Below are 27,795 nucleotides of genomic sequence, written 5' to 3'. Positions count from 1 at the left end.
GCGCGCACTTTCCCAACTTCGTGATTTTCGTACACACGTGTTCGTGTTAGCTCTCTTTCTCACTTTTAGTACCTCTCATTACCGTATGCACTAGATTCGGACCCGCGCTACAGCGCGTGGGAAAATTACCGGGTTTTTAATCCTTTGTACGTTGCGGGATAATTTATTTGTGTTTGCTTTACTTTATTTTGATTATTAATTAAATTCTATCATTTTTAGATTGTATTTTTGTGTTGGTTTCGAATATGTTCAAAATTATTTAAATTGTATGATTTTAGTTGGATTGTTAATTTTAGAACAATATGTGACATATATACATGTATAAATATTATACTATGAATCATTTTTAAAGTTTAGGGATTGACCCGCGGTACACCGCATAATCATAAATACATGATTTTAACTTGGACCTTTCATGAAGTTTTGTAAAATTGCAAATCTCTAGAATAAACAAATAAAGAGCCAATGATTTCTTATTTCTTATCGTGTTAAAATGTAAAATCTGTGTTTATGTTACAATTTTCTGGTAGCAGAAACTTATTTACATAGATAATATTTTCTTAGAGTTAGGTTAGCGTTGAAAAAAAGATTAGCTTTATAATCAAGCCAGAAATTCGAAACTATTGCCAAATAAATATATTAAAGATGGTTGAAAATGAATTATCCCGTAATTGGTGTGAAGATCATAGTTAATATAGGAGAAAACTATACATCTAAATATTAATATAAGATATTTAAGGAACATTTTGCTTTGAAATATTATGGATAATTTGATAAATTTTATATTTAATTTATATTTCTGATTTTTAGGTTAATTTGTTAAACCAATATACAAAATCATACATTAATGTATTTTTCCTTAAACAAATTAAGATTAATGTACTTTCCAAAACCGATATTGATGGTTTAATTTGGTAGATTTCGAAATAATATATATGGAAACTGGTATTTAATATTTTTAAATTTTTAGTAAGATCCAATTGAAAAATTTCGGGTTAATTTTTTTTAAAAAACCCGACCCAAGAAACTTTTGTATTTCTCTTTTACTATAGTAGGGATAACGTAAGCGAGTCACTACGTTTGGCTTTTTTACTCAGATTATTTCCATTTTTCTAGTTTCTTCCGTTTGCAAAAAAATGTTGGAAATTAGAAAATTTCAGAATTTTACTTGTTTGATTATTTTCTTTTCTCATTCTCTTTCTTCGATCAAATTCCTTATTTTATTTGCTTTCAATGAACGTCTACATTTGAGTTATCAATATTTCTTTCTAATTAAATTCGTAGAAAATAAAATAATCAACGGTCCTCAATTCCCAAAATACAAGGGTGTTCTTTTATACGAAAAATAATATTTAAGGGTCTCTCTAACTAAAAAACAAAGAGATGTGGGGGCTTCTCTAGATATTTTCAACACAAACAAAAATCACAAAGCTCTTCTGTGCTTTCCTCTGACACATAAAAACTTCACTAGTTCACTCTCTCTTTTCTTGTGATCCTCACATTTTCAATCCTTCCAGAAAAAAAAAAACAATTCATCAAATCACCCGAACAACACAAACAAAGAAATCAAAATAAAGAAAAACAAAGAAAAACAAAGAAAATTACGTTTCTGTCATTTACCTCTTGTGAGAAATATCTTACGCTTCTTTTTTAGTATATACTGATTCTCTCCACAGTATCTTCTTCTGCTTCATAAGCCCTCTCGAAGTGTTTGTTCATCTCTTCCCAGATTCCAGTTTCGAAATTTGGTAATTGCTCTCGCTAATCTTTACTTCGGCAATAATTTTGAATTTTTCTGAGTGTATTTAAGCAAATTTCTGAATTACAGTGGTTGTGTTTCAGGGAGATAAGCTATGGCGAACACGAATGGAAAAGCTGCGACTAGTTTGCCGGAGGGAATCTCGGCGAAGGCGATTCCGGAGGCTACTGAAGGTACGGAGATCGCTCAGAATATCCTCTACCACGCTAAGTACAGTCCACATTTCTCTCCGTTGAAGTTCGGGCCTGAGCAAGCTCTTTATGCTACGGCTGAGAGTCTTCGCGATCGTCTCATTGAGGTATTCAGTGTTTCTTTGTTTGTGGACTGTTCCGTAAGTTTTGTTTGATGAAGATATGCTCGTGAAGTAGATATGAGTTTGTTGGAATTTATGGCTTCTGGTAGTTAGATTCAATTGAATTTTTAGTGTGTATGAATGTTTTATTTGTGTGTTTCTGTGAGAGTGATATAAACTTGGGTTGTGTGAATTGTTTTGCAGCTGTGGAATGCGACTTATGTTCATTTTAACAAAGTGGATCCAAAACAAACATACTACTTGTCTATGGAGTATCTCCAAGGTCGTGCTTTGACAAATGCCATTGGGAATTTGAACCTTCAAGGTCCATATGCTGATGCACTGCGTAAGCTTGGTTATGAGCTTGAGGAGATAGCTGAGCAGGTATCTTTGAGTTACTTGGGATATTGATGATTTTTTTTTTAATCTTTCCAATACCATTGGAAATGTTTGAGCTTTTATGCCATGAAATCGTAGGAGAAAGATGCAGCTCTGGGGAACGGTGGGTTGGGGAGACTTGCCTCGTGTTTCTTGGATTCGATGGCCACCCTAAATTTGCCTGCTTGGGGTTATGGTTTGAGGTACAGACATGGGCTGTTCAAGCAACTTATCTCACAGAAAGGTCAAGAAGAGATTCCAGAGGACTGGCTTGAGGTGATTTTTATCAATGTAGTGATATCAACCGATGGTTTTGAGACTGTACCTCATCCTATTTTTATGGGAATTTGCAGAAGTTCAGCCCATGGGAAATTGTAAGGCACGACGTAGTATTCCCTGTCAGATTTTTCGGCAGTGTGCAAGTAAACCCAGATGGATCGTAAGTTTCAATGTTGAAACTTAAATGACTAAACATATGTCTGTACTTGAAATTTCTATGGATGTATACACCAGGAGTGTTGCTATGTGTTCTCTGACTTTTCACCGAGCTTGCTCTTAAGCATTTCAATTGATCAACTGACTATTTTGCAGACGGAAATGGGTAGGTGGTGATGTTGTACAAGCTCTTGCTTATGACGTGCCAATCCCGGGATATAACACAAAGAACACAATCAGTCTCCGTCTCTGGGAAGCAAAAGCTAGGGCGGAGGATCTTGATCTTTATCAGTTCAATGAAGGAGAGTATGAATTGGCTGCGCAGCTACATTCTCGAGCTCAACAGGTTATAACACGTTATCTTTTACCTACTGCTCTATCTTATTTTGCTTTGTGGCTTTCTGTTTCTCTCTAACAATGAATTAATATATATGCAGATTTGCACTGTGTTATATCCAGGAGATGCTACCGAGAATGGGAAGTTATTACGCTTAAAACAACAGTTCTTTCTCTGCAGTGCTTCGCTTCAGGTTTGTCACTTTTGTTGTAGGTTCCTTTCATTTTCTTCATATTCTTAAGCCATAACGTATTGGATCAACTTAGGACTCTCTGATGGGTGTCATAATGGGATGTAATTGATTAATCGTGGGCAAATATAAATACGAAAACATTTCATGTTGGCATAATTTTATTAATATTTCCTCTTCACAATATGGTAACTTATGGCAGGATATTATATCAAGATTTCATGAGAGGAGTACGACCGAAGGCAGCCGAAAATGGTCAGATTTTCCAAGTAAAGTTGCTGTTCAAATGAATGACACACACCCAACTCTTGCAATCCCTGAGCTCATGCGATTGCTAATGGATGAAAATGGACTTGGATGGGATGAAGCTTGGGATGTGACATCGAGGTATTACATTTGTGCATGAAACCAATCAGTATTTCCAACAGTTTTTTTTCCACCTTTCTGTTTGGACTTACTTGTAAGGTTTGCAGGACCGTTGCTTACACCAATCACACTGTCCTTCCCGAAGCATTGGAGAAATGGTCACAATCTTTGATGTGGAAGCTTCTTCCTCGTCATATGGAAATAATAACAGAGATTGATAAGAGGGTATTTTGCTGATCATTCTAAGGATTTTTTTTCTGTCTTCTCTTACTAATAGAGTATTACCATTCTGCAGTTTGTGAAAACTATTCGTGATACACGGGTTGATCTTGAGGACAAGATTTCAAGTTTAAGCATCTTAGATAACAATCCACAAAAGCCTGTGGTGAGAATGGCTAACTTATGTGTTGTATCCTCGCATACAGTAAGTGATCCCTCTGTCAAAATTATATTATATTGATTCTAAATCCCATTTAGTCTTCTTGGTTTGAAGTGCTCATTATGAGAGCCTTTTTGCAGGTGAATGGCGTTGCTCAATTACACAGTGATATCTTGAAGGCTGAGTTATTCGCAGACTATGTCTCTATATGGCCAAACAAGTTTCAAAACAAGACTAATGGCATCACACCTCGGAGGTGGTTACGTTTCTGCAGCCCTGAGCTCAGTGATATAATCACAAAGTGGTTGAAGACTGACAAGTGGATCACTGATCTTGACCTACTTACTGGTCTTCGGCAGGTCTGATTTTATCCTTTTGAGCACCAGAGTTGCGATGGGTTTTTATGTTGTCATTCTGATGTTATCTCTTCTTCTGCTAGTTTGCGGACAATGAAGAACTCCAATCTGAATGGGCTTCTGCAAAGGCAGCCAATAAGAAACGTTTGGCTCAGTATATAGAGCGTGTAACTGGCGTGAGTATTGATCCAACAAGCTTATTTGACATACAAGTTAAGCGTATCCACGAATACAAGAGGCAGCTGATGAACATTCTTGGAGTAATTTACAGATTCAAAAAGTTAAAGGTATAGTTGGCTTACCCATCTATCTGGATTTGCCTTATGATTCCTAGTAATTTATCTATGTTTTTACCTTTGCGTGAAAAGTTATGGTAGACCTAATGCTATATAAACGAGTAAAAATAAGTTAAATACTTCAGCGTACTCCCCTTCCTTTGGCAAAAAATTCCAAACTTTTATGAGATTTCTAAATGTTGGTTCGAGCCAAAACTCATAAAGCTTCATTGGCAGCTTTTGATGCTTTAACCAAAAAAATTGATAAACCATCGCTTAGGTCATGCATGTATTTCTGGTGTGACATTCTTTTCTGCGGTTGAATGGTACAGGAGATGAAACCTGAGGAAAGGAAGAAAACAGTTCCTCGTACTGTCATGATTGGGGGTAAAGCATTTGCAACATATACAAATGCAAAACGGATAGTGAAACTAGTGAATGATGTGGGCGACGTTGTTAACAGCGATCCAGAGGTCAACGAATACCTAAAGGTAAAATTGCTCTGAGTCTTCATAAAATGTTGCACGTGTAACTTGAGATGGCTAACCACGATGCTTGTTTGATTGTGTGATAGTGATGTTTGCTTGAGTTTGTTGTTGATCTGTCAATGTCCATATTCAGATGTTTGCATATCTCAAGATAAACTTGGTTTCTTTTGGTTAAGTTTAATGCTACTCAAGCCTCCTTTCCGAGAACAAAGCTTTCTTATTGTTGCTACTTCGATGCAAATGCAATGAATTGCTTTTCTCCTTTATTTTCACTAACATGGCTTGAAGAAATTTTTAACTGGTTTAACAAATATGCCTCTCTAGGTGGTATTTGTCCCAAACTACAATGTCACTGTAGCAGAGATGCTTATACCTGGAAGTGAGCTATCTCAACACATCAGCACAGCAGGCATGGAGGCAAGTGGTACCAGCAATATGAAATTCGCTCTTAATGGTTGCCTTATCATAGGAACCCTTGATGGGGCTAATGTTGAGATAAGAGAGGAGGTTGGCGAAGAAAATTTCTTTCTTTTTGGTGCAACAGCTGATCAGGTCCCTCGACTGCGTAAAGAAAGAGAAGACGGACTGGTATGTCACTATCTCCTTTTCTCCCTTGCATATTTTTTGTCTCTCTGGAACAAATGCGAGTCTCCTTTTCATGAAGCGCCTTATTAGTGAAATGCTTCTGTACTTTCTCTGACATGAAATGTTTATGTGCATGTGGAAACTATCAGTTCAAACCCGATCCTCGGTTTGAAGAGGCGAAGCAGTTTGTGAAAAGTGGAGTGTTTGGGACCTACGATTATGGTCCGCTCCTTGATTCTCTTGAGGGTAACACAGGTTTTGGACGTGGTGATTACTTCCTGGTTGGGTATGATTTCCCTAGCTACATGGACGCTCAGGCCAAAGTTGATGAAGCTTATAAGTAAGACCATCTCTTAAACTCAACTCATATATTCATAGGTTTTTTTACAGTAGCTGAATGAATACTCAAATTCTATAACGTGACAATGGATTCATAATGTGTTGTGACAGGGACCGGAAGGGGTGGCTGAAGATGTCGATATTGAGCACAGCCGGTTCAGGAAAGTTTAGCAGTGACCGTACGATAGCTCAGTATGCCAAAGAGATTTGGAACATAGAGGCTTGTCCTGTTCCCTAAGTCCTGATATCGTTCGCGCAAACCCGACCTTCCTTACCAAGACATCTCCAATTCCACACAACTCCAAAGTCGATATTATATAATATAAGATCTCATAAGAGTATAATCAAAATGAAATAAATGATGAACCTTTTCGTATGTATAGTTCATGAAGTTTGCAATATTTTGATTTTGCTCAAGGAAACGTTCTGTAAACTGCTATATGAATGTGTATTTGGTTTTAATGATTTTTTTTGTCCCAATCAATTAGCCCTGGGCACGAAGCGAATATTCGGAAAATTTGTGATATTTGTTATTTGCTTCGCTTCGATCGAATAGTTGATTTTGCTATTTGCTTCGATTCGTAAATTTTCGAGTATTCGGAACTTCGAATATTCGAATATTTTCGTAATATTTGCGAATTACTTGCTTCGCTTCGCTTCGCCTCATTTTTTTTTTTAATTTCTTATTGTATTGTGTTTCTTCCGTTTCTTAAACCCTTAGTTTAATTCTATATTTATTGTCTATTGTGTACTTTGTGGCTTGACTCAGTTCTATATACTGTATATGTGAATGTTAAATCTGATTTTGGATTTACGTGATCTGTTTTAATAAAATTCGATCAACGAAATGCATTATGAAATTTTAAATTTGAATGACTTCATTCCCTAACGATCAGTCAAGTACAAACATTGGATCGACTTGGCTAGACTATTATTGCAAGACAAATCACCAAGTTACCACAAACTGAAATAATTTTTTCATTCTTATACAAATCATTATTTTTTTTTTCATATAAAGAAGTGATAAATGTTGATCTAAGCTTGAAGATATTAAAGAAAGCTTGAGGTGCAAGCTAGAGGCCTTAAATGGCTGCAGTTCTTTGATTGGTTTTTGGCTTTTGATTCTAAAAAACCAGAAAAATTGCCATTCACAATTCTTATAAAAGTAGATTTCCTTAAATTTAGGGAAACCAGATTTTGTGAAATTTGCTCAATTCCTTCATAAAAACTAAAAACTATTTTTTTCAGCTTTCTAACAATAAAATCTACAGCAAAAATCAAAAACTAAAAAATCAAAAACCAAAAGCCAAAAACCAAAAACCAAAAGCTAAAACCCATTTAAAAACTACAAAACATTCATGGCCAGAGTTAATCCTACCGATTTCCTTATATATATAGAGTTGCCAAGGTGTGGTTAACCTATGAGTTTTGAGAGAGATTGTAAGAACTTTAGTTTTGAGTAATTTTCTAAAGCAATAAAGAAGAAGTCTTTATAAAATACAATCTTTGTTCTAAGTCTTTGATTCAATAATAAATACTTAATTATTCAAACTGAAAAAAGTGAATCAAACTTTATAAAGGTGAACTCAAACAGATTGAAAATTTATGATACGATCAATTATATTTGATCTCTATCTCTTTTTTTTTTTTTTTCTTTTTTTCAAACATATTGATCTCTTGCTTTTTCAAACAAATATATTGATTTCAATCTCAATTTTATTGGATCATAATTCTAATTAAAAAAAATACATATTTTGTTAGGTGTGGGCCTAAATCAGAGCCCAAAATAAGATATATGAAGACAGCATACATTCCTAATTTGTAGCAATGAAACGGCACGGTGTTCCATAGCCGCAGAACTCAACCGGAGAGAAATCTAATTGTTGTTCTTTCCTTCACCGGGCCCTCCCAGACCGATCGCTGAAAAAGTTTGAGAATACTTCGAGACGGCGAGGAAAGGGAATGCGAAGAATTTAACGATAGGGAGAAAGCACAATGAGCAGAGTCCAAGCAGGCAACGAACTCGCCTTCCGGGTTGGATTCTCCGGTCATGGTGGTCACCTCCGCGTTGAGCCTCTGTACACGGCGGAGAGGGACGACGCCGTGAACTCACTACCCGATTTCGTATCCGTGAGCTTTTTTATTTAGTTGCGAGAACTTGATCACCTCTTTCAAAATTGGGTTCGCTTAGGCACTTGTTTTCTTAATGCAATGTGATGCGTTTGATATACTCAATTAGTTCGTTTTGCTAGTACCTGTGCGTCTCTGTGTTTTTGAATAACGTAGGTTGTTTGTTTCTGTATTGTAGTTGACTAAGTCTTAGTTGGATTCTTACTCAGTGTTTCCCTCAACAATCCTAATGGAACAAGAAAATTATGGTGGTATTATTGGACTATCTGGTTACTTGATTAGGGAAGAGTTAGTTAGGGTTGTATCAGGTATTATGTGGTGAAGAACGGAAACAAAAGTAGCTAAGTTTCTGAAAATATCATGTGGTGAGAGGTTTGAATCTTTAGAAATTCTTGTTCAGTGGTAGTTATTAGTGACATGAACAACTCCAGAATACTTTTACAAAGGCATCCAATGGTGGATGCTCTTACATGTTCAGATTTTCACACTGATGATGTGTTTTGAAATTTTATGAGATGAAGTCTTGGTTATTAGTAAAGCTTTATGGCTTTTGAAATGCTTCATTTATGTTTGTGTATATGCGTGTTTCTCAGCCTCCTGCATTTGCCAAGGAAACAAAAGAATCAATAAAGAAACATATTGAGGAAAAATATCTCCTACCAAGACTGGAACCGGATCAGTTTTCTGCTGAAAAAGCTGAGAATCAGTGGGATTTCGATTGGTTTTCCAGGGTGAAGGTGCCCCTTCAACCCTCTTTGCCAAGGTCCGTTGTGGTTCCCACTTGGGAGTTGCCATTCAGGCGTCAAAAAAAGGAAACTGAGAACAGAGCATGGGAGCCAAAATCAGTGGAGGTAACGCATTTCTGTCACTTTAAACTAGTTCATGTAGACAGTGATATACTGTATCCTCTGAGAGTCAAAATTTGTCTGTAGAAGAATGACCTGCTATTAGCTTTCTGTTTCTGACTCTTGTGGGAGGAATGGATTGTCATATTATCTTAGGTGGATTTGTCGGAACAAATGTATGGAGATCAAGATTCTGGATTTTTTCCACGAATGGTGGGACCTCCGAAGGATTTTCTGAGAGGAAGTGTCAATAATCGCCCTTTCCGTCCAGGTGGCTTGGAGGATTCACAGTCTTCAGAAAGATTCCTTCCAGAGGGTGTCTCTAGTGGCCAATGGGTACAGGAATTGCTCAATGGGGGTCCTGTTCAAACCGTTCCTCCTAGTTTTAAGCAGAGTGTAGATCTTGGAGATCTGATGGTATGTTATCCTATAATATAACTATCTAATTTTGTACCTAGTAAATTCATTTATGATTCATTGTTGATTGATTCTTTCTGTTTTCATTTTGTACTTTAAAGCCATATCCTCAAACTTGGAACGTTTATGAGGATCAGAGTTCACATGGCAATGCTTCAGATGTAAAGTCGGTCTGTAGATCAATGTTACTGGTTTACATAAAGTTACTCTCTATTTGTTTGTGGCAATAACTCTTTTTTAATGTCCTTGCATTGTCAATACCTCCAGAGTACGTTGTCTATTCAGTTTGATGATCTGTTCAAGAAGGCATGGGAAGAAGATGCTTTTTCCGAACTTGAGAGAGATGGTTGTTTAATCACTCATGTTAAACTTCTATAGACGTACTTTTGGTTAGTTTGTCTGATATTCAAAACTGTCATGTTGAGCATACAGCTGAATCTGAGTCTCCAAAGGCAGAAGCTGAACCTCAAGCTAAAGCAACCAAAAGCAATGAAGCCAGCAAGGGAATAGAGACTGACGCCACTGTGCTGGATGAGATTCTGTCATCAGCAAAGACAGCAATATTGACGGAAGAGGCAATTACTGGGAACAGTGATAAACAACTACGGAAAGAGGTAAGAATGTGGATTCTGCATTTTAAGATTTCATTTTCCCTCTCATAAACATGATTTGGGGTGCATTAGGGATGGGCTACTAAAGGAGATAGCCAAGGCATTGCTGACCGATTTTATGAGCTTGTTCCTGACATGGCAATTGAATTCCCTTTCGAATTGGACAACTTTCAGAAGGAGGTACTTTTTAAATTTGCATGACTTTTGAGGAATGTGCTTGGTTACCTTTTATATGTGAATTTTCGGTTAATAACTAAGTGTCCTATGCCTACAGGCTATATGCTGTCTAGAGAAGGGGGAGTCTGTTTTTGTAGCAGCTCATACATCAGCGGGGAAGACAGTTGTTGCAGAATATGCATTCGCTCTAGCCACCAAGGTAGATAATTCTGAAGAACATCAACTGCATTAGTATATTAGATTCCTTGTTTTGTTGGCTGATCAATTTTCCCATGTTCAGCACTGTACACGAGCTGTTTATACTGCTCCAATTAAAACCATCAGCAACCAAAAATACAGAGATTTTTGTGGGAAATTTGATGTCGGACTTCTCACTGGAGATGTTAGCATAAGGCCAGAGGCATCTTGTCTGATCATGACTACGGAAATATTAAGGTCAATGCTTTATCGTGGTGCTGATATCATACGTGATATAGAATGGGTAAAAGATATTTCTTATGTTTTACTTTCTTCTGTGTTTGATATTGTGCTCAAATCGCTCTATTTCTAAGCAGCCTTTGTAGTTCTGTGTGAAACTCAAAACATGTTTCCTTGTTACCGTTCGTATGACTGGCAGGTTATATTTGATGAAGTTCACTATGTCAATGACGTAGAGAGAGGGGTTGTTTGGGAAGAAGTCATCATCATGCTGCCAAGGCATATAAATTTTGTCCTTCTTTCTGCAACGGTACTTCTTAATGCTTTTATGTGCATCATTAGAAAACCTTACTTCTTTTCAGGTGTTTTTGTGTTTGCTATGCATCTATATTTGGCTATGAAATTTCACATAAGATGAGTTGGAAAGGAAGGAATATGTGATTTTTTTCTTTTGTTCGGGTCTCTGTTGGCCGCGATTATAATGAACTAACCCTCCAGTTCTTAGAATTTATGGAGATAGATATGGCTTCGTGGTTCAGTCATTATTCTCCATTCTTTTTCCCAATGTGCCCCTGAACTTATAACATGAATATTTTTCTTATAGGTGCCAAACACATTTGAATTTGCTGATTGGATTGGCAGAACAAAACAAAAAGAGATTCGTGTTACTGGGTGAGATTTAATGTGTCCTGGTAGAATATTGTTCCTTTAATTCATTGGTTGATGGTGAAGTTTTAATTTCTTAATTTTATGGGTTCTGTTATCAGCACGACAAAAAGACCAGTTCCCCTAGAGCATTGCCTATTTTATTCTGGAGAACTCTACAAAGTTTGTGAGAATGAAGTTTTTATTCCTAAAGGAATAAAGGATGCTAAAGATTCACAAAAGAAGAAAAATTCAAATGCAGTTAGTGTCGCTCCTAAACAGCATACAGGATCTTCTGCTCATCAAGATGGGAACAAATCCCAGAAACATGAGGCTCATTCTCGTGGCAAGCAGAATAAACACTCAAGTGCAAAAGATTTAGCAAAATCCTCTTATAGTGGTAACAGTCAAAACAATGGGGCATTTAGACGATCAGCAGCTTCAAATTGGTTACTGCTTATCAACAAGCTCTCAAAAAAATCCCTGTTACCTGTATGTTAGATGTCGGTTCTGTTTCTTATATTTAGTCTTATGTGTTGTCATTTCTGGTCATTATGTCTAACCTCTAATGTTTCCTTCCCCATTAGGTGGTTGTCTTCTGTTTCTCAAAGAATTATTGTGATAGGTGTGCTGACGCTTTGACTGGGACTGACCTCACTACTGGTTCTGAGAAAAGTGAAATCCGTGTCTTCTGCGATAAAGCTTTTTCAAGATTGAAAGGGTCTGATAGGAATTTACCTCAGGTTGGCTATCTTAAAATTTCCTGGTTTCTATCATTATAAATTCAAAGAGGTGCCTGATTTCCTACTCATGAACTGTGGGGGGGACACATTTTAAAGGTCCTCAGAGTCCAAAGCTTACTTCATAGAGGAATAGGTGTTCATCATGCTGGGCTGCTTCCAATAGTAAAGGAAGTTGTTGAAATGCTTTTTTGCCGTGGTGTTATTAAGGTATGTTTAAGATTTCAGGCTCTAATATTCTTGTGCAATTATATGAGGCTACATGATAAATACAATGCTCAAGCTAATTGTTTTTCATGCTTCTGGTTACTACCTTATGGACATCATTGTCGTCTAAATTGCTTCAGGCAATCTTTTGTTTGTAATCTTTCCGCAGGTGCTGTTTTCAACAGAGACATTTGCGATGGGGGTTAATGCTCCAGCCAGAACGGTGAGGCTAATTTGATATTGTTTCTGATTTTAATCCAGTGTTACAATGTTTATTGCAGGTGTGGATCAAAGGTATGAAGAGTTGTTGACATCTCCAGTGTTTACAAATTCCTTTTAACAAATGTGGGGATACTGATAAGCATATTCTCTATGAAATTTACCTATAACTTACTATTCCACGATATGCGCTACAGGTCGTTTTTGATGCTTTGAGAAAGTTTGATGGCAAGGAATTTAGACAATTGCTTCCTGGAGAGTACACTCAAATGGCAGGGCGTGCTGGCAGAAGAGGACTTGACAAAACTGGCACAGTTGTTGTAATGTGTCGCGATGAAGTTCCAGATGAGAGTGATCTGAGGCGTATAATTGTTGGGAGCGCAACAAGACTAGAATCTCAGTTCCGACTAACCTACATAATGATCCTCCATCTTTTACGTGTTGAAGAATTGAAGGTATCTCAAATGTCTGGACCATTGATCTGCCATGTGTTTTGCTAACTAGCCTTTCTCTTGGAATTTTCTGACTCGCCAATTTTCAAATGTAAGGTGGAGGACATGCTGAAAAGAAGTTTTGCTGAATTCCATGCCCAGAAGAAACTGCCCGAAAAACAGCAGCTTCTCATGATAAAACGTTCTCAACCAATCAAAAATATAGAGTTAGGCCAAACATACTGAATTTCATACTCAGAGGGATTACACAGCTATTTGCACTCTCTACATTCTACTTCGATGTAAAATTAACCTATTGATTTATTCGTCCAGATGTATTAAAGGTGAACCGGCAATTGAAGATTACTATGACATGTATATGGAAGCAAACGCATATAACAGTAAGATGTCAGAAGGAGTTATGCAGTCTCCTTATGCCCAGAATTTTCTTGTACAAGGAAGAGTAGTGGTCATGAAATCTGAAACGGTAAGACTCAGTCTCCACCTCTCTTTCCTCTGGTTCATTAATCGGTTGCTCATGTGTGTAAATTGTACAGGGCATAGACAATTTTCTTGGAGTCGTTCTGAAGGGACCTTCCAACACTAATAGACAATATATTGTTTTGGTAATAAAATCTGAAATACCGCCACCAGAGAAAAATATGGTCAGCATTGGCAAGAAAAACTCAGATCCCTCTCAAGGTTATTTTATTGCGCCCAAGTCAAAACGTGGTTTTGAAGAAGAATTTTATACGAAGCCGAGCTCTCGTAAAGGTCCCGTTTCGGTCAAGATAGAGCTCCCGTACCATGGAGCCGCTGCTGGTGTAGGTTACGAGGTTAAAGGGTTTGATAACAAAGAATTCTTGTGCATATGCGATAGCAAGATAAAGATTGATCCGGTGCGTCTACTCGAGGACGGGAACAAGGCAGCTTTTTCTCAGACAGTTCAACAGCTTTTGGATCTGAAAGCAGATGGAAACAAGTTTCCTCCTGCTCTAGACCCGATAAAAGGTTTTTTAACTAAATTATAGGCCTGTTTCGTGTTTTTCGGCTGCAAATTCATTTCCCCTATAAAGTTCATTTCATGATTCCATTTCAGATTTGAAGCTGAAAGATGCCGAGCTTGTGGAGACGTACTATAAATGGACCCGCCTGTTGCAAAAGATGTCCATGAATAAATGCCACGGCTGTGTCAAATTGGAAGAGCACATGAAGTTAGCTAGGGACATTAAGAAGCATAAGACGGACCTCAAAGATCTAGAATTTCAAATGTCCGATGAAGCCTTATTACAGATGCCTGCGTTTCAGGGCCGGGTACATTCAAATGAGAAATTCCAAAAGCAACTTTGTTTACTCTTATGTATGATAATTTAGAGTAACATGTAGAGTTCAAACCTCTTCTTGCAGATCGATGTTCTGAAGGAAATTGGGTGTATAGATGATGACCTCGTTGTCCAAATCAAAGGCCGTGTCGCTTGCGAGATGAATTCTGGGGAAGAACTGATATGCACAGTGTGTCTGTTTGAGAATCAGTTCGAAGAATTAGAACCGGAAGAAGCAGTGGCTATAATGTCTGCCTTTGTCTTCCAACAGAAAAACACTTCAGCGCCTTTGCTTACTCCTAAGCTAGCCAAAGCTAAACAAAGGTTTGTTACGACCACTCTTTCTCATAACTATAAACAGCATTTGATCTGATCTGATCGATCTGATATAATCATTGACCCTCTTTTGCATAGACTCTATGATACAGCAATCAGACTTGGTGAACTTCAAGCTCAGTACAACTTACAAATAGACCCTGAAGAATATGCCCAGGAGAATCTCAAATTTGGTCTAGTTGAAGTCGTCTATGAGTGGGCAAAGGTTTGTAGCTAGAAAGCAAGGTATCTTATTATACATTGCACGATTCATACATCTCTTAAACATATTGTATGCTTGATTTTTGCAGGGGACTCCATTTGCAGAGATATGTGAACTGACGGATGTCCCTGAAGGTCTGATAGTTCGGACCATTGTGAGATTGGACGAGACATGCCGTGAGTTCAAGAACGCTGCTGCCATTATGGGGAACTCGGCATTACACAAGAAAATGGATTTAGCTTCGAATGCTATAAAACGTGACATAGTCTTTGCAGCTAGTCTGTATGTTACTGGAGTGTAAGATTTGATTAGGAAACTGACCAGAGATGCTTGTCACATAACCTGAAATTCAATTCCATTTAACACTTTCAACAATGTTGATTTGTTGTCTGACCATGTCTTAAACTCCTGCAGAATCTGTAATGCAGCTTTTCGAACCAATATAGTGGTTGGATCAAAGTTTTTTCTTACGATTATTGCAATTTCTTATAATGGTAAAACTCATTTCCCCAATAGGATTGTATTTTAAAAACCAGTCAGATCCACGTCCAATTGAGACTACAAAAATGGGTTTCAGATACAGACTCGTACATGAAAACAAAACTATGAAACCTGATATCTCGTGAAGATAGCCATCAGCTTAGGAACTAGCTCGTTATGCTTCATCACGTATCTGTTCAAGAACTCCTGATCAGTACATACCAAGACTGATGAAATCGGAGGGTTTTCACTTCCGATCAATCTTTTCGACATGAGAGCTTTGATTACATTACACCTTGGCATAATCCTTTTCTCCAGGCTATATCCAAGTACCGCAGGAATCAAAACCACAGCCTCTAGTGGCCAATTCATCTTCTTCACTAAAAAGTCAAACTTCTTCTTCACCAGCGCTGCTGAATATCCAGTGCAGTGGGGATATCGCTTAACCATCATCCTGAACTCATCTCTGCTGAATCCCAAGTCTAGAAACGTTTGAATAGAGTCCAATATCTTCTGCTCTGAAGCTCGTATGCATTGTGGACGAGTCTTCAACACCGAAAGGACCTCTTTCTCCAACAGACCACACTTCTTAAGTGTTTCAAACATCTGAGTAATCTTCTTCTCCGAGAATTTCAAAAAGAAAGGCCACTTCTTGAAAATTGCCCATACCTCTGCTTCACTAAAGCCTAACCCTTTATAGACATTTACTTTCTCTTCTATGGTTTTATCGCTCATTTCGTAGACGACACGCAAAGCTTCCACAAATTTTGATTTGGCCGGATCAAAACCCATATCAACAACTTTCTTGAGTGTTTCTTCAAATCTCTCTTTACCATAAACAGGTTGAGAATTACTGATGAGCAATGAAAATAACAACTTGTGAGGCACTCCCAATTCTCTTAAAAGAGATATATTTCGGATCTTGTTCTTGCTCTTACCCTCTGGCCAAGAATGACACAACTTTTCACACTTGGAACTCTTACCATCTTGCATAATGTCCTTGACAAAATCATAGTATAAGCTAATAGATTTCTCCCCTTTCTTCCCCAGGATTGCCGGAACAATCGAAACAATCTCTGTTACCTCAGATCTTGAAGCTCCTCTAGACTGCAGAATCTGGAGCTTAGGAAGAAGAGATTTCTCAGCATCTGTAACAAGCAATTGTGGGTAAGTCCTAATAATCATGGAGACCTGAGAATCTTTAAACCCATTACTTCTAAGAAGCTTCAGAACTGAATCCGCATTTACCTTGTCCTTAAAGCTGACCTTCCTTGAGATCGATTCAGCTAGTCTTGTAGTTAAACCCAATGTATCAACCAGATACGATACAGTAAAATTACTACTCCCTTGAGGACTCACATCCTTAGCTATTGGAGTGGAGAACGAGTTGGTAAAAGCGAATACATTTTGCACAATGCTCACTGTAGTAACTCTTAAGCTACGCCATTTCTGCAATTCCACAGACCTTCTTCCATGGAGTATCAGAGAAAACATGACAATAACAAAGCTCAAAGAACCAGTGAATCGATTAGTGAAAAATGATATTAGGGTTTATGAGGAAGAAGAATTAAAAAAAATCATTAACAATTTAGAAACGGTCCTCTATTATTGGGCCTATTGAGCCTATTGGGCCGAGAAATACATAAATTGGTTAAAACTTAAAAGCCCATTGAATTTACAAGTTCTCTTAGGGTGGAGGGAAAATTTGGCGCCACTCTCACTCACTCACTCCATTTATGGCGGAGCTACGACGGCTCTTCATCATCCCCACAACAACAACTCGACCTCAATTGAAATTAGGGTTTCTCTGCAACTCCTTGACCAAACGATTCACCTCACTTCGTTTCCCAATTTCAACAATGGCCTGTGTCGAGACGAAGATCAACAACAGTTCCGATGCCGTCACCGAACCGTCACCAAAACTCCAAAAGCTCGATCGAAACGGAATCCATGGCGAATCTTCATCACCTTTCTTCAAAGTGAAGAAAATCTCCGAGAAAGCTGTTTTACCAACAAGAGGCTCATCTCTCTCCGCTGGATACGATCTCTCAAGCGCGGTGGATTCTAAAGTTCCGGCGAGAGGCAAAGCGCTAATCCCGACGGATCTCTGCATCGCTGTACCAGAAGGAACATACGCAAGAATAGCTCCGAGATCTGGTTTGGCTTGGAAACATTCGATCGATGTTGGAGCTGGTGTGATTGATGCTGATTACAGAGGACCCGTTGGTGTGATTTTGTTTAATCATTCTGATGTTGAGTTCGATGTGAAGTTGGGTGATCGAATCGCGCAGTTGATTATCGAGAAGATTGTGACTCCTGATGTTGTGGAGGTTGAAGATTTGGATGATACTGTTCGTGGTGAAGGTGGCTTTGGCTCTACTGGTGTTTGAAGAAGCTTCGTTTTAAGTATGTGTCTTAGTTTTAATTTAGGGTTATTTCGTCGAACAGTTTGTGGGCATGGCTGTAATATCTCTCTCTTTGGTTTATCTATTTAAGACTATCTTATCAAAACAAAACTCTCACTGCAAGAAAATATAAGAGATGACTTCACAAAAACCAAGCCAACTCTGTAAGGAGCTCTGTCTAATGGAGTGCTCAATGAATCAAGTAGGGGTGGGCGTTCGGGTAACCATTCGGGTTCGGGTCGGGTTTTTCGGGTTTTTCGGGTCTTCGGGTATGGAGAAATAACACCTAATTGGGTATATTTAAAGATCGGGTCGGGTTCGGGTAAACACCCATCGGGTTTGGGTGTTTTCGGGTTATACCCAAAACCTCGAAATATTTTTCGAGTTAGGATAGGATTTGTAATTTTTAAACCCGAACTAAAGCTAAAAAAAGCGAAATCAATCCAAACTGACAATAAAAAATTGAAATCAATCTAAAGTCATTAAAATTGATTGTAACAAAAGTACCAAGCTAAAATAAACTGATTGTAATCATCAATATAAAATAAGCCAACATTACCAAACTAAATTGAATTCATAAAAAAAACATTCCAAACACAAAAACAACAAGTTCATAAAACCGAAAAGCTCTTGAGTTCCTGAAACATCAAATGACATCATAGAGAGAATCAAGAGATTTAGAGGTTAGAAGAAAGGCAAGAATCGATATTATACAAAGATCCTAACATATATTATATAACATTGGATGATTTCGGGTATTTATTTGGGTGTTCGGATATACCCGATCGGGTTCGGGTACCCAATTTATTTATTATAAACATCCAACCGGATATTTGGTATGAAATATACCCAACCCAAACTGGTTACATCGGGTCGGGTTCGGGTTTCGGGTACGGGTATTTTGCCCACCCCTATCAATCAAGAGTAAAACGGAGACAGTTGATTAAACACAAAAACATAACCACTGGCTCTTTTTTTTCCTATAGACAAAAAAAAATGAGGATGACAAAGAGTCTTTCAGGCGAATTTAGGCTTAGGCAAGGCTGAGCCTAAGGTGTGGCTGCTTCTGCCGCCACCGCTGTGGTGGTGGATTGAAGATCCCAATTTGTGAATCCAGAATTTGTGACCTTTCTTTAGTTCTGGACAGATTTGGCTCGGCAAAAGGTTGAGTCTTCCTTCGCTTGTCAGAGATTTCTTAAACTGTTCCAACACTTTGACAATCTGCCAGAATTCTGGTCTCTTGTCTGTTTGCAACGACCAACATAGCTCGATCAGCTCTTTCATGGCAGCTGGACAATCTGTAGGTATAACTGGCCTAGCGTTCTGACCAATATCAACACAAAAATATCAGATCAAATCAAGAGAAAGACTAGAAGCTATTCGATCTATGGACAATCACAATCACGAAATAAGCAGGAGATGTAAAATGAATTACCTTATGCATGACTGCGAAAGCAGCTTGGACAGGAGTCATCTCCTCATATGGAACTGCTCCAGCTACCATCTCCCATAAAATAAGTCCAAAGCTATAAACATCGCACTTCCTTCCATGTGGTATCCGTCTTATCACTTCAGGTGCCATCCACCTATAAGTTCCTGTGTTATCGCCCAAAACATCACAGTACTCTTCCTCGCACGCTATGCCAAAGTCAGCAATCTTCAAGTGGAAGTCTTTTTCGATCAACACGTTCTCTGGTTTAAGATCCCGATGAACTATCTCTCTTGAGTGAATGTATTCCATTCCTCTTGCAATATCTAGACCAAACTCGATTAGCTGTTGCAAAGGAAGGGATTTTTGCTCGAGCTTATGCAAATATGATCTTAAAGACCCTCGAGGCACATACTCTGTGATGATACAGTTTCCAGTATTGACTCCCACAAACTGTTTCAGGACATCATCAATCAGAAGAAAAGTCAAACAAACCATACTCATAATTATCAAAGAGTTGGAAGATGTGTCTTCCAGTTTTCAAATGAAAATAACCACGCCAAAGGCATAACTCATATTTCATACAACCAAACCGACATAACATAACATAATAAATCACCTTAACAATGTTCGGATGGCTTAGTCGAGATAAAAGTGTGGCTTCCATGGTAAACTGTTTTTCTAAGCGAGCTCCCAAGAATCTGGCGTCGCTATTGTCAGGCGCAGTGATAATCTTCAGAGCAACAGCTTTGCCTTCGTATTCTCCATGGTAAAGCTGGCTATATACCCCATGCGTAAACTTGTCCCCGTAAGACACCTTAGACGCATCAATGAGGTATTCTTCAAGCACTCCCGCAGAACTTACTTTAGAACCTCTATAATCAACAGACTTTGAAGACCTCTTTTCTATCTTGCTCTTTGCCTTGTCTTGAATTTTCAGAGTACTAAGATCCCTAATAGGACCAGAGTGTGATAAAGGCCGCAGATTAAACGATTTGTTCTCAAAAGAATCCTTGCCCGAAAACTTGGCCTTAATTCCCTTCTCTGATTCTATTCTTCTAGGATGTGGAGTAGAAAACCTCTTAATATCAGACTTTGCTTCCCGAAAAGAATCGGGAAGAGCCATATGAGGCGACGGAGAAACAGACCTCTTCTTATTAGTGACTGGATTTCTCTGTATCTCAGTACCAACAACACTACTACAACGCGAACTCAGCTTCTGCGTTGTCGTGGCATGTGAAATTCCTACAAGTGATTTCAAATCAGCTGGTGAACTCAGAGGCATTCTTTTCAATCCAGAAGTCCTATCTGGATTTGACTCTAAGCTTGGGATAACCATACGATAACAAACAGTGTGAGAGAAATTAGCTCTCCTAATCCAAGAAGTAACCTCTCCATCCATGTTTGAATTATCAGCCCCCTCAACCAAATTCACAAGAAAGCTCTCAAAGCACTTAAAACTTGTAAAAAATAAGAAACTCTAATCAAGCATGAGTAGCAATCTCCAACAACAGCAAAAACAACCTCGTCTTCACATCCATTGAAGAAACACACCATATATATCCTCAACCATTAAATCCACAACTCCTAGGAATCAAAACTTAAAATCAAAAATAATTCTCCCAATCCTAGAGTGATGAACACATCATCACCCCAAAAATTCGCCGGAAGCAAAATTCGGAATTGATTGATTGCACCAACAACTATATCGCTTCTTCCTGATAGAAATCAAACCGAATCAAAGAAACAACAACTATATTTAGAAACGATTGATGAATCAGAAAAAATAAAACAAAACATGAAAAAAAAAATGGAGAACGTACCTGAAACACGAAATTTTTCAAAAAAAAAAACAGAAACAAAACGATGATTCGTGAAGCTCGGAGAGAAACAGGAATCAGAATCCGGCTAAATAGATTTTGTGAAAGGAGAAAAAATCAACGGAGAAATCGAAAGCTTTCAATGATAACAAGAAAGACGAGGAAGTTTCGAATTTGTGACTTTTTTTTTTTTTTTTTTGCTTCAAAGAGAGGAAATTTGTATTGAAAAGTTTCCAGAAATATTATAAAACCGAAAGACAAATTCTTCAGAATTTTGTTTTGGTCAAAGAAGGAAAACACGGACGATGTATAAAACGGTCTCGTTTTATTGGATATCTGTCAACGTCAGTGACTCAGTGACATGCTTTTTGTTAAATTCTGTTATGTATTTAATTTATTTGTGTTATATAGTTGGAAGTCAAATAAGTAAACAAAAAGCGTCTGTAGTCCAACGGTTAGGATAATTGCCTTCCAAGCAATAGACCCGGGTTCGACTCCCGGCAGACGCATTTTTTATTATTTATTTATTTGTTAAGCCCGAAAAGATTTGAATTTTAGTTATTTCGGCCCATATTGGGATACAAGACCCAAATAACTCAGTTGTATTCGGGTCGTATATTTTTACATGTTTGGATAAGGCAACGAGAATGATCCAAGTTTTGACAATTTCTTTCATACGATTTCATCTTTCTTTTTTCCTTTTGTTTTTTTTTTTGTGATTGTGAATTTGTGAGTGCGTGTATAAACAGTTTTTTCAAACTTTTGTTTGGATTTAGGAATTTGGAAAAGATAAATAATTAAAAAAATATATATTAAAAAAACATTTCGAGTGTTGGAGTTGGAGCATCACACTTTCTCTGACACAGTTTTGGAAAACAAACGCAACCCATTTATTTTGCTTTTGCATGAGGCGAGAGCCAGACCACGTGCCGCTTCTCATCTCTCTTCACTCTCTCACGTGTTACCCTTTTAAATTTTTTTCCCGAGAAACTAAAAACTCCATAACTGAGAATATTCAAGTTGGAGTTTGATACTCCAGAGTCCAGAGAACAAGCGTCGTCGTTTTATCAATTCCAACGACTTCCTTTGCCTCCTCTTTCATCTTCTTCTCTCTCTCGCTCTTCCCGAATAGGATTCTTTGTTTCTTACTTGAACGCGTCGACGACCAGGAGATTGACCAGGTGAGAGCGAAATCAACTCTATCTGTGTCGCTGCTTCTAATTCGGGTTTATAAACAATGGCACATGAACCCAGTAGCTCAAGTCCGGCCAAACTCTATGATTCTGTGTTAGATTATGGTTTTGATTTGGGTAATAAGCGTGTCTCTGATGAAATTACTACTGGGTTTGGGTTCAGTCAAGGTAACAACGGTAGTGAACAGTGGAGTATAGATACGAACAATCCAAGTATTGGAATTAAAAGTAGTGATATGGATAGTGAAGAGGATGGGGAAAAGTTGAAGTTTTTGTGTAGCTACAATGGAAAAATAATGCCTAGACCAAGCGATGGGGTGTTACGATACGTTGGTGGTCAGACAAGGATCATTACTATTAAAAAAAGTGTGAGATTTGATGAGTTTGAGCAAAAGATGATAGAGGTTTATGGTCAGCCTGTTGTTATCAAGTACCAGCTTCCTGATGAGGATCTTGATGCTTTGGTCTCTGTTTCGTGTAGTGAGGATATTGATAATATGATGGAAGAGTTTGAAAAGTTGGTTGAGAGATCTTCAGATGGGTCTGGGAAGTTGAGAGTGTTTTTGTTTGACGCTGCTTCGTCTGAGGTTGATGATTCTTTTGGAGTTGCACAGTATGGAGATGGAGTTGACATTGGGCAGAGGTTTGTAGAGGCTGTGAATGGTGTTGTTGTTGGTGGAGTTGCGAGTAAGGAAAGTGTAGCTAGTGGTGGTTCTAATCCGAATTCTGATTTTGGTGGAGTGGATGTTGTTGACAGCTTGGGCCTTGGTCAGAGTGATTTTGTTGCAAACCAGACCTCGTGTGCCTTTTCACCTCACACTTATCAGAATACTGTGCAAAGACTTGTTCCTCTTGATCAGCGTTCGTCTGCTTATGTTGTACCAATGACTGTTCCAGCTGATCCGTTTCATTCTTCTCAGGTCGAGACTGCTTCAGAGAAAGCAATAGCTGGTAAGATCCATCAGCTACCCATAACTACGCCATGTGAACATCATTCACCGTCGTTTGTTGAATCTCGCCTAGAAGTCTTAAGACAACCAGAATCTGTTCATTCACCTAACCAGCTTTTGCCAAGTACTACTTCTTTGTTCTCCCAACAACCTTTTCAAGGAAGTACTTTGAATGCTTCATCCCACCAATTCCTTCCTCCTGCTCACATGTCAATGGCTCCTTTGAATGCTCAGATTGATGCCACACCAGTTTTGATCAACCCGGCAATGCGACCCCAAGAAAGCCTGTTGGGGAACTTTCCTTCTGAAAGAAATGTCAGGATTCAAAATTTAGTCCCGCTTCCTACAGACCCGAGATACTCTGCATATCAAGGTTCGATTGCTCATGGTATACCAACTAGCGGTTATGGTGGGAATCAGGTTCCACCATCTGACCATGTTGCTAATCCCGACGGAGTTTTGCATCAACAAGTAATTATGCCTGAAAGTTTCCGAAGGGTGGATGACTGTCAAATGTGTCAGACATCTTTGCCTCATATGCATTCTGATCCCATTATACAGGAGAGGAATGATGGCTCTACAATGTTTGTACCATATGTGAGCTCATCTTACCATGCTTCTCGTCCAGATGATATCGTCAAAATCCAACAGGCGGATAAGTTTATGGGTCAACAAAGTTTCCTCAATAATTCTAATGGTCAAGAAAGAGATGCTCTACATATTTCTAATGTTTTGACAGGTCAGGCCGAGAAAACTGAACCTCTACTCAACGAGATTGTTAGAGATGTTCCGATAAAAGTTCAAGTATCTAGACAACAGCAAAATCCTGTAGAACCTTCAGTAGCATATGGCCAACACCAACTAAGTGGATTGATGGATAATGTTCACATACATGCTCCTGAAACATATACCAATTGTCAGAATTTCGTCTCACCACTTGGACAAATTGGAAATGAAGATATTATGGGTATCAGTTTCCAACAAACGGCAAGGACGAATATGTTCTCAAATGACACCTCTGGTCAATCTCCAGTAAGTCCAAACATAGATCACACTGACTCAAGTGAGACGCTAACAAGGGTTGTTCTTCCAGGCCATGAATATCAGCCTAAGACATCATGTGCGCCAATACAGTCACCCTTGTTACGTAATCCTGGTTTGCTCGTACAGCCATTGGTTGGAGGTCAGCAGTTCGATTCTTTGGAAGCAGAGTCCTGCAACCCCGCTAATGGCACTGTTGAACATGCCTTTGATGCTGCTATTTTACCATCATCATTATCATCAAATCCTGATGCTGCCAATTTACCATCATCCTTATCATCTAGTGTTGGTGGTGCAGACCACAAAGAATCATCAACGTCATTTTTTAGCAACCAGGACCCATGGAATTTGCAAACTGACCCAAAGAATAATACCATTACCAAGCCTAACCTACTTAGTTCTTCCAAAGGTGGTCTTTTGTGTTATACATGACTCCATTTCTACTTTTTTAAAATAGTTATCCTTGAGGATTATCTGTTGATTGGTCTTTGCTTCTCTCTACAAGGCTTAGCGGAAGAGCATATCAAACAAGAACTTCAGAATGTTGCTGAAGGAGTCGCTGCTGCTGTTTTACAGTCAAGTACACATTCATATAATGAACCTCCCATCAACATGGATGAGTATGCTTCTGATAAAGGAGAATTTTCACGTAATGATGAAGTGAAGCAGCAGTCCACACACTTCAAGGTCCGTTGTATGCAGTTCACTGTTGTGGTCATTCCTTTCCGTATATTTCATATTGCTTCAGAATTGATGAATTTTTTATTATTATTTTTCAGGATATCAGGAACCAACTTGTCGAAAGGTTGAATTTAGGATGTTCTGGTTCTGATTCTCTGGATCAGTTGCAGGTTTGACACCTTGTTCTTAATTCACTTATTTTCACTAACAAACGAGTAAATCATATATTCTATTTAGATAGATTATATTAAAAAGGACAGCGACCTTGAGGAATTGTGACACGCATATGCTATATTTTGATAGATTATAAAGGACAGCGACCTTGAGGAACTGCGAGAACTAGGATCTGGCACATTTGGGACAGTTTATCATGGGAAATGGCGAGGCACTGATGTTGCAATCAAACGGATCAATGATCGATGTTTTGCTGGCAAACCATCTGAGCAAGAACGAATGGTTTGTCTCAGTACAGCTGATGATGCATTAAAACACATGTTTACATATGTTGAATAGGTTATAATTATGTCTATTTTATCTACAAATTATCAGATCGATGACTTTTGGAACGAGGCACAGAACCTAGCTGGCTTGCATCATCCTAACGTCGTTGCTTTTTATGGGGTTGTGCTGGATTCACCTGGAGGTTCTGTGGCAACGGTTACAGAGTATATGGTTAATGGTTCTTTACGAAATGCATTGCAGAAGAATGTCAGGTATCGTATGTATACATTCCTCAGACCTATGTTAACACATAGATTCATTATAGAAGAATGACATTAATTGTTATGGTTCATTTTCAGGAATCTTGATAGGTGCAAACGCCTGCTGATCGCGATGGACATTGCGTTTGGGATGGAGTATTTGCATGGAAAGAATATAGTACACTTTGATCTTAAAAGTGACAACCTACTCGTCAATCTCAGAGATCCTCATCGCCCAATTTGCAAGGTCAATTGACTCAAGTTATATTTTCTGTCTCTTCGAATAATTTTATCTATCTGCATCGAACTCTAACACGAGATTACTGATCAGAAGGGACAATGGTGAGGAATCAAGTAATGGTATTTAGGATTATAACTTATAAGTAATATCTGGATTTTTTTGTAAAGCATTATGGACATAGATAAGGTTTAGCATTAGTTCTAAATAGAGTTCACACTCTGGTGTCAGAGAAGAAACATATAAAAATTATTCCACTTGGTTTTACTTGCTATCTTCCCCTTTAAGTTGTTGATAGAAATTTGTGATCATTTCAGGTTGGAGATTTGGGTCTCTCGAAAGTGAAATGTCAGACATTAATATCAGGTGGTGTCCGGGGAACACTCCCATGGATGGCACCAGAACTTCTAAATGGAATCAGTAGCCTTGTTTCTGAAAAGGTTTGTGAACTAATCAACTCTTATCAGCTTGGTTATTTGTCTCTACTCTCTATAATGTATGTTTCTCTCTAGCGGATGCCTTAATCTGGACTCTACAGGTCGATGTGTTTTCATTTGGAATTGTGCTTTGGGAACTTTTCACGGGTGAGGAACCTTACGCAGACTTGCACTACGGGGCAATCATAGGTGAAACCTTTTCCTACATAAGTCTTGTGTGCAGATTTGCTTTGTTTCAAATTTGAGATTTCTTTTTTCCTTATCCAACATTCGAATCAGGTGGTATAGTTAGTAATACGCTAAGACCACCAATTCCTGACTTCTGTGACATGGACTGGAAATTGCTGATGGAGAGATGTTGGTCTGCGGAACCATCAGAGAGGCCAAGCTTCACTGTTATCGCGAACGAACTACGGTCCATGGCGACAAAGCTTCCTTCCAAAGAACAAGTCTCAACTGAAGGACCACAACCTTAAAGAACCATTGTTAAATCGATAACCACACAAGATTTTACACGCAAATAGATAATGCTTCATCTGTATAAATCCAAATATTGCATACTTTTGCAAAGAAAAAGCATGTCCGTGTTGCATACCTTTTTTTGCTGCGTCTATAACATGTCGCCTTGGAAACTCCTATAGAATGCAATCTAATAGCGTGAAGCATCCATGGAAACTTGGTATATATGTATAGCACAGGTCAATGTCTTTTCAGTGCAAGTTAACTGTAAGAGTTTGATGTGCTCTTCTTCGTTTCTCCATTTTCTCTATTATTATTACACTATTTCGTGTGTGTTGACTCTGATTTAGTTGTTAAATGGATCTTAGCTTACAAAAGAAACATCGGTTATACAAATGTACGCAACATAATATTTTATTTCTGCAGCAACCTCAGGTCCACAACTAACGGGTATGTACTAAGTAAGTCTTTCATAACATAGTAGAGTTGTTCAGAAGTGTTTTCTCAACAGCTTCAATCAACGAATCCTTGAACTCTCTAAAAAGGTAGAGGTGTTTGTAGTATACCTTCTCTTGATGCAACCTTCAAGTAAGTACTCGGGAAAGTCCTCATATAGAGTTGCATTGCTTCAGCAGAGTAAAACTCAGTAGCGCAGGCCACAAAAGGCTCCTCGAAGAAGCATGAAACATATACACATCAAAAAATCCCCATGATCAGCTATGGTAGACGTTTATGCCACCAAAAAAAATTCCCATTATCTGAGATTGTGTAATCTCACAAAACATGGCTCGAAAAACAATTCTCTTCATATATAATTTTTAAAAAAAAAACACACACACAATTAGTAGAAACGTACACTTTTATCATACTCATAAACAATTAATGTTTCGTGTTACATGGGATTCGTCACGTGATCCTGCCCCCTCTACTCGGTGTCATTTTATCTCTTACACCACATGAACGCTGTCGTTTCCAATTTCTATAGTCACTATATAAAATAATATCCTCAAATTACAATATAGAGAAATATGGGCATTTTCATCGAAAATATTTTAATGTTATGATACATTTTTAATTTTGAGG

General features: G+C 38.2%; 6 protein-coding genes and 1 non-coding gene across 10 annotated transcripts; 5 read left to right on the top strand and 2 right to left on the bottom strand.

The window, feature by feature from the left end:
* Positions 1–1,522: 1,522 nt before the first annotated feature.
* Positions 1,523–6,645, top strand: LOC17886565 (alpha-glucan phosphorylase 2, cytosolic). Of its 2 annotated transcripts, none has more exons than XM_006293051.2 (16): positions 1,523–1,748; positions 1,843–2,057; positions 2,256–2,435; positions 2,529–2,705; positions 2,783–2,868; positions 3,021–3,210; positions 3,302–3,394; positions 3,594–3,778; positions 3,865–3,982; positions 4,053–4,181; positions 4,277–4,495; positions 4,576–4,779; positions 5,100–5,258; positions 5,580–5,843; positions 5,990–6,180; positions 6,291–6,645. In XM_006293051.2, the coding sequence occupies exons 2-16, from the start codon at positions 1,854–1,856 to the stop codon at positions 6,415–6,417; spliced, it is 2,526 nt and encodes an 841-aa protein (XP_006293113.1). In that variant the 5' UTR covers positions 1,523–1,748; positions 1,843–1,853; the 3' UTR covers positions 6,418–6,645. The 2 variants fall into 2 exon arrangements, with proteins under 2 accessions (XP_006293113.1, XP_023638139.1); XM_023782371.1 differs by having other exon boundaries at positions 1,829–2,057.
* A 1,406-nt stretch (positions 6,646–8,051) lies between these two features.
* On the top strand, positions 8,052–15,346 carry LOC17887152 (DExH-box ATP-dependent RNA helicase DExH11). 2 transcript variants are annotated; one of them, XM_023782038.1, is made up of 23 exons: positions 8,052–8,309; positions 8,903–9,160; positions 9,311–9,571; positions 9,673–9,732; positions 9,839–9,917; positions 10,004–10,185; positions 10,255–10,362; positions 10,457–10,558; positions 10,640–10,840; positions 10,976–11,086; positions 11,381–11,448; positions 11,544–11,913; positions 12,009–12,164; positions 12,261–12,371; positions 12,538–12,591; positions 12,785–13,042; positions 13,136–13,245; positions 13,352–13,505; positions 13,576–14,029; positions 14,118–14,332; positions 14,426–14,664; positions 14,755–14,881; positions 14,967–15,346. In XM_023782038.1, the coding sequence occupies exons 1-23, from the start codon at positions 8,175–8,177 to the stop codon at positions 15,177–15,179; spliced, it is 4,026 nt and encodes a 1,341-aa protein (XP_023637806.1). In that variant the 5' UTR covers positions 8,052–8,174; the 3' UTR covers positions 15,180–15,346. The 2 variants fall into 2 exon arrangements, with proteins under 2 accessions (XP_023637806.1, XP_006293159.1); XM_006293097.2 differs by having other exon boundaries at positions 9,673–9,741.
* Positions 15,347–15,382: 36 nt separating this feature from the next.
* LOC17886683 lies at positions 15,383–16,877 on the bottom strand. Its single transcript, XM_006292394.2, has one exon. It carries the CDS (start codon positions 16,850–16,852, stop codon positions 15,482–15,484), a length of 1,371 nt encoding a protein of 456 aa, XP_006292456.1. The 5' UTR covers positions 16,853–16,877; the 3' UTR covers positions 15,383–15,481.
* A 202-nt stretch (positions 16,878–17,079) lies between these two features.
* On the top strand, positions 17,080–17,869 carry LOC17884941 (deoxyuridine 5'-triphosphate nucleotidohydrolase). Its single transcript, XM_006292173.2, has one exon. The coding sequence runs from the start codon at positions 17,095–17,097 to the stop codon at positions 17,746–17,748; it is 654 nt and encodes a 217-aa protein (XP_006292235.2). The 5' UTR covers positions 17,080–17,094; the 3' UTR covers positions 17,749–17,869.
* A 652-nt stretch (positions 17,870–18,521) lies between these two features.
* LOC17884825 (serine/threonine-protein kinase HT1) lies at positions 18,522–21,162 on the bottom strand. Of its 2 annotated transcripts, XM_006290872.2 has the most exons (4): positions 21,016–21,162; positions 19,812–20,910; positions 19,199–19,645; positions 18,522–19,086 (listed from the first exon to the last, which is right to left on the bottom strand). In XM_006290872.2, exons 2-4 carry the CDS (start codon positions 20,592–20,594, stop codon positions 18,781–18,783), a joined length of 1,536 nt encoding a protein of 511 aa, XP_006290934.1. In that variant the 5' UTR covers positions 20,595–20,910; positions 21,016–21,162; the 3' UTR covers positions 18,522–18,780. The 2 variants fall into 2 exon arrangements, with proteins under 2 accessions (XP_006290934.1, XP_023638662.1); XM_023782894.1 differs by lacking the exon at positions 21,016–21,162 and having other exon boundaries at positions 19,812–20,993.
* Positions 21,163–21,449: 287 nt separating this feature from the next.
* On the top strand, positions 21,450–21,521 carry TRNAG-UCC. The gene has a single exon. It is a non-coding gene; the product is annotated as a tRNA-Gly (tRNA).
* Positions 21,522–22,102: 581 nt separating this feature from the next.
* LOC17886132 lies at positions 22,103–26,928 on the top strand. Its single transcript, XM_006290459.2, has 9 exons — positions 22,103–24,605; positions 24,702–24,883; positions 24,976–25,047; positions 25,181–25,333; positions 25,427–25,590; positions 25,678–25,825; positions 26,134–26,256; positions 26,355–26,442; positions 26,533–26,928. Exons 1-9 carry the CDS (start codon positions 22,250–22,252, stop codon positions 26,727–26,729), a joined length of 3,483 nt encoding a protein of 1,160 aa, XP_006290521.1. The 5' UTR covers positions 22,103–22,249; the 3' UTR covers positions 26,730–26,928.
* The last annotated feature ends 867 nt before the right edge of the window (positions 26,929–27,795 follow it).

This window comes from Capsella rubella, unplaced genomic scaffold (assembly GCF_000375325.1).
Source record: "Capsella rubella cultivar Monte Gargano unplaced genomic scaffold, Caprub1_0 scaffold_5, whole genome shotgun sequence".
NCBI classification, from domain to species: domain Eukaryota; kingdom Viridiplantae; phylum Streptophyta; class Magnoliopsida; order Brassicales; family Brassicaceae; genus Capsella; species Capsella rubella.
The sequence above is the reverse complement of the archived record's forward strand: the minus strand, read 5'-3'. Positions and strand labels throughout refer to the sequence as shown.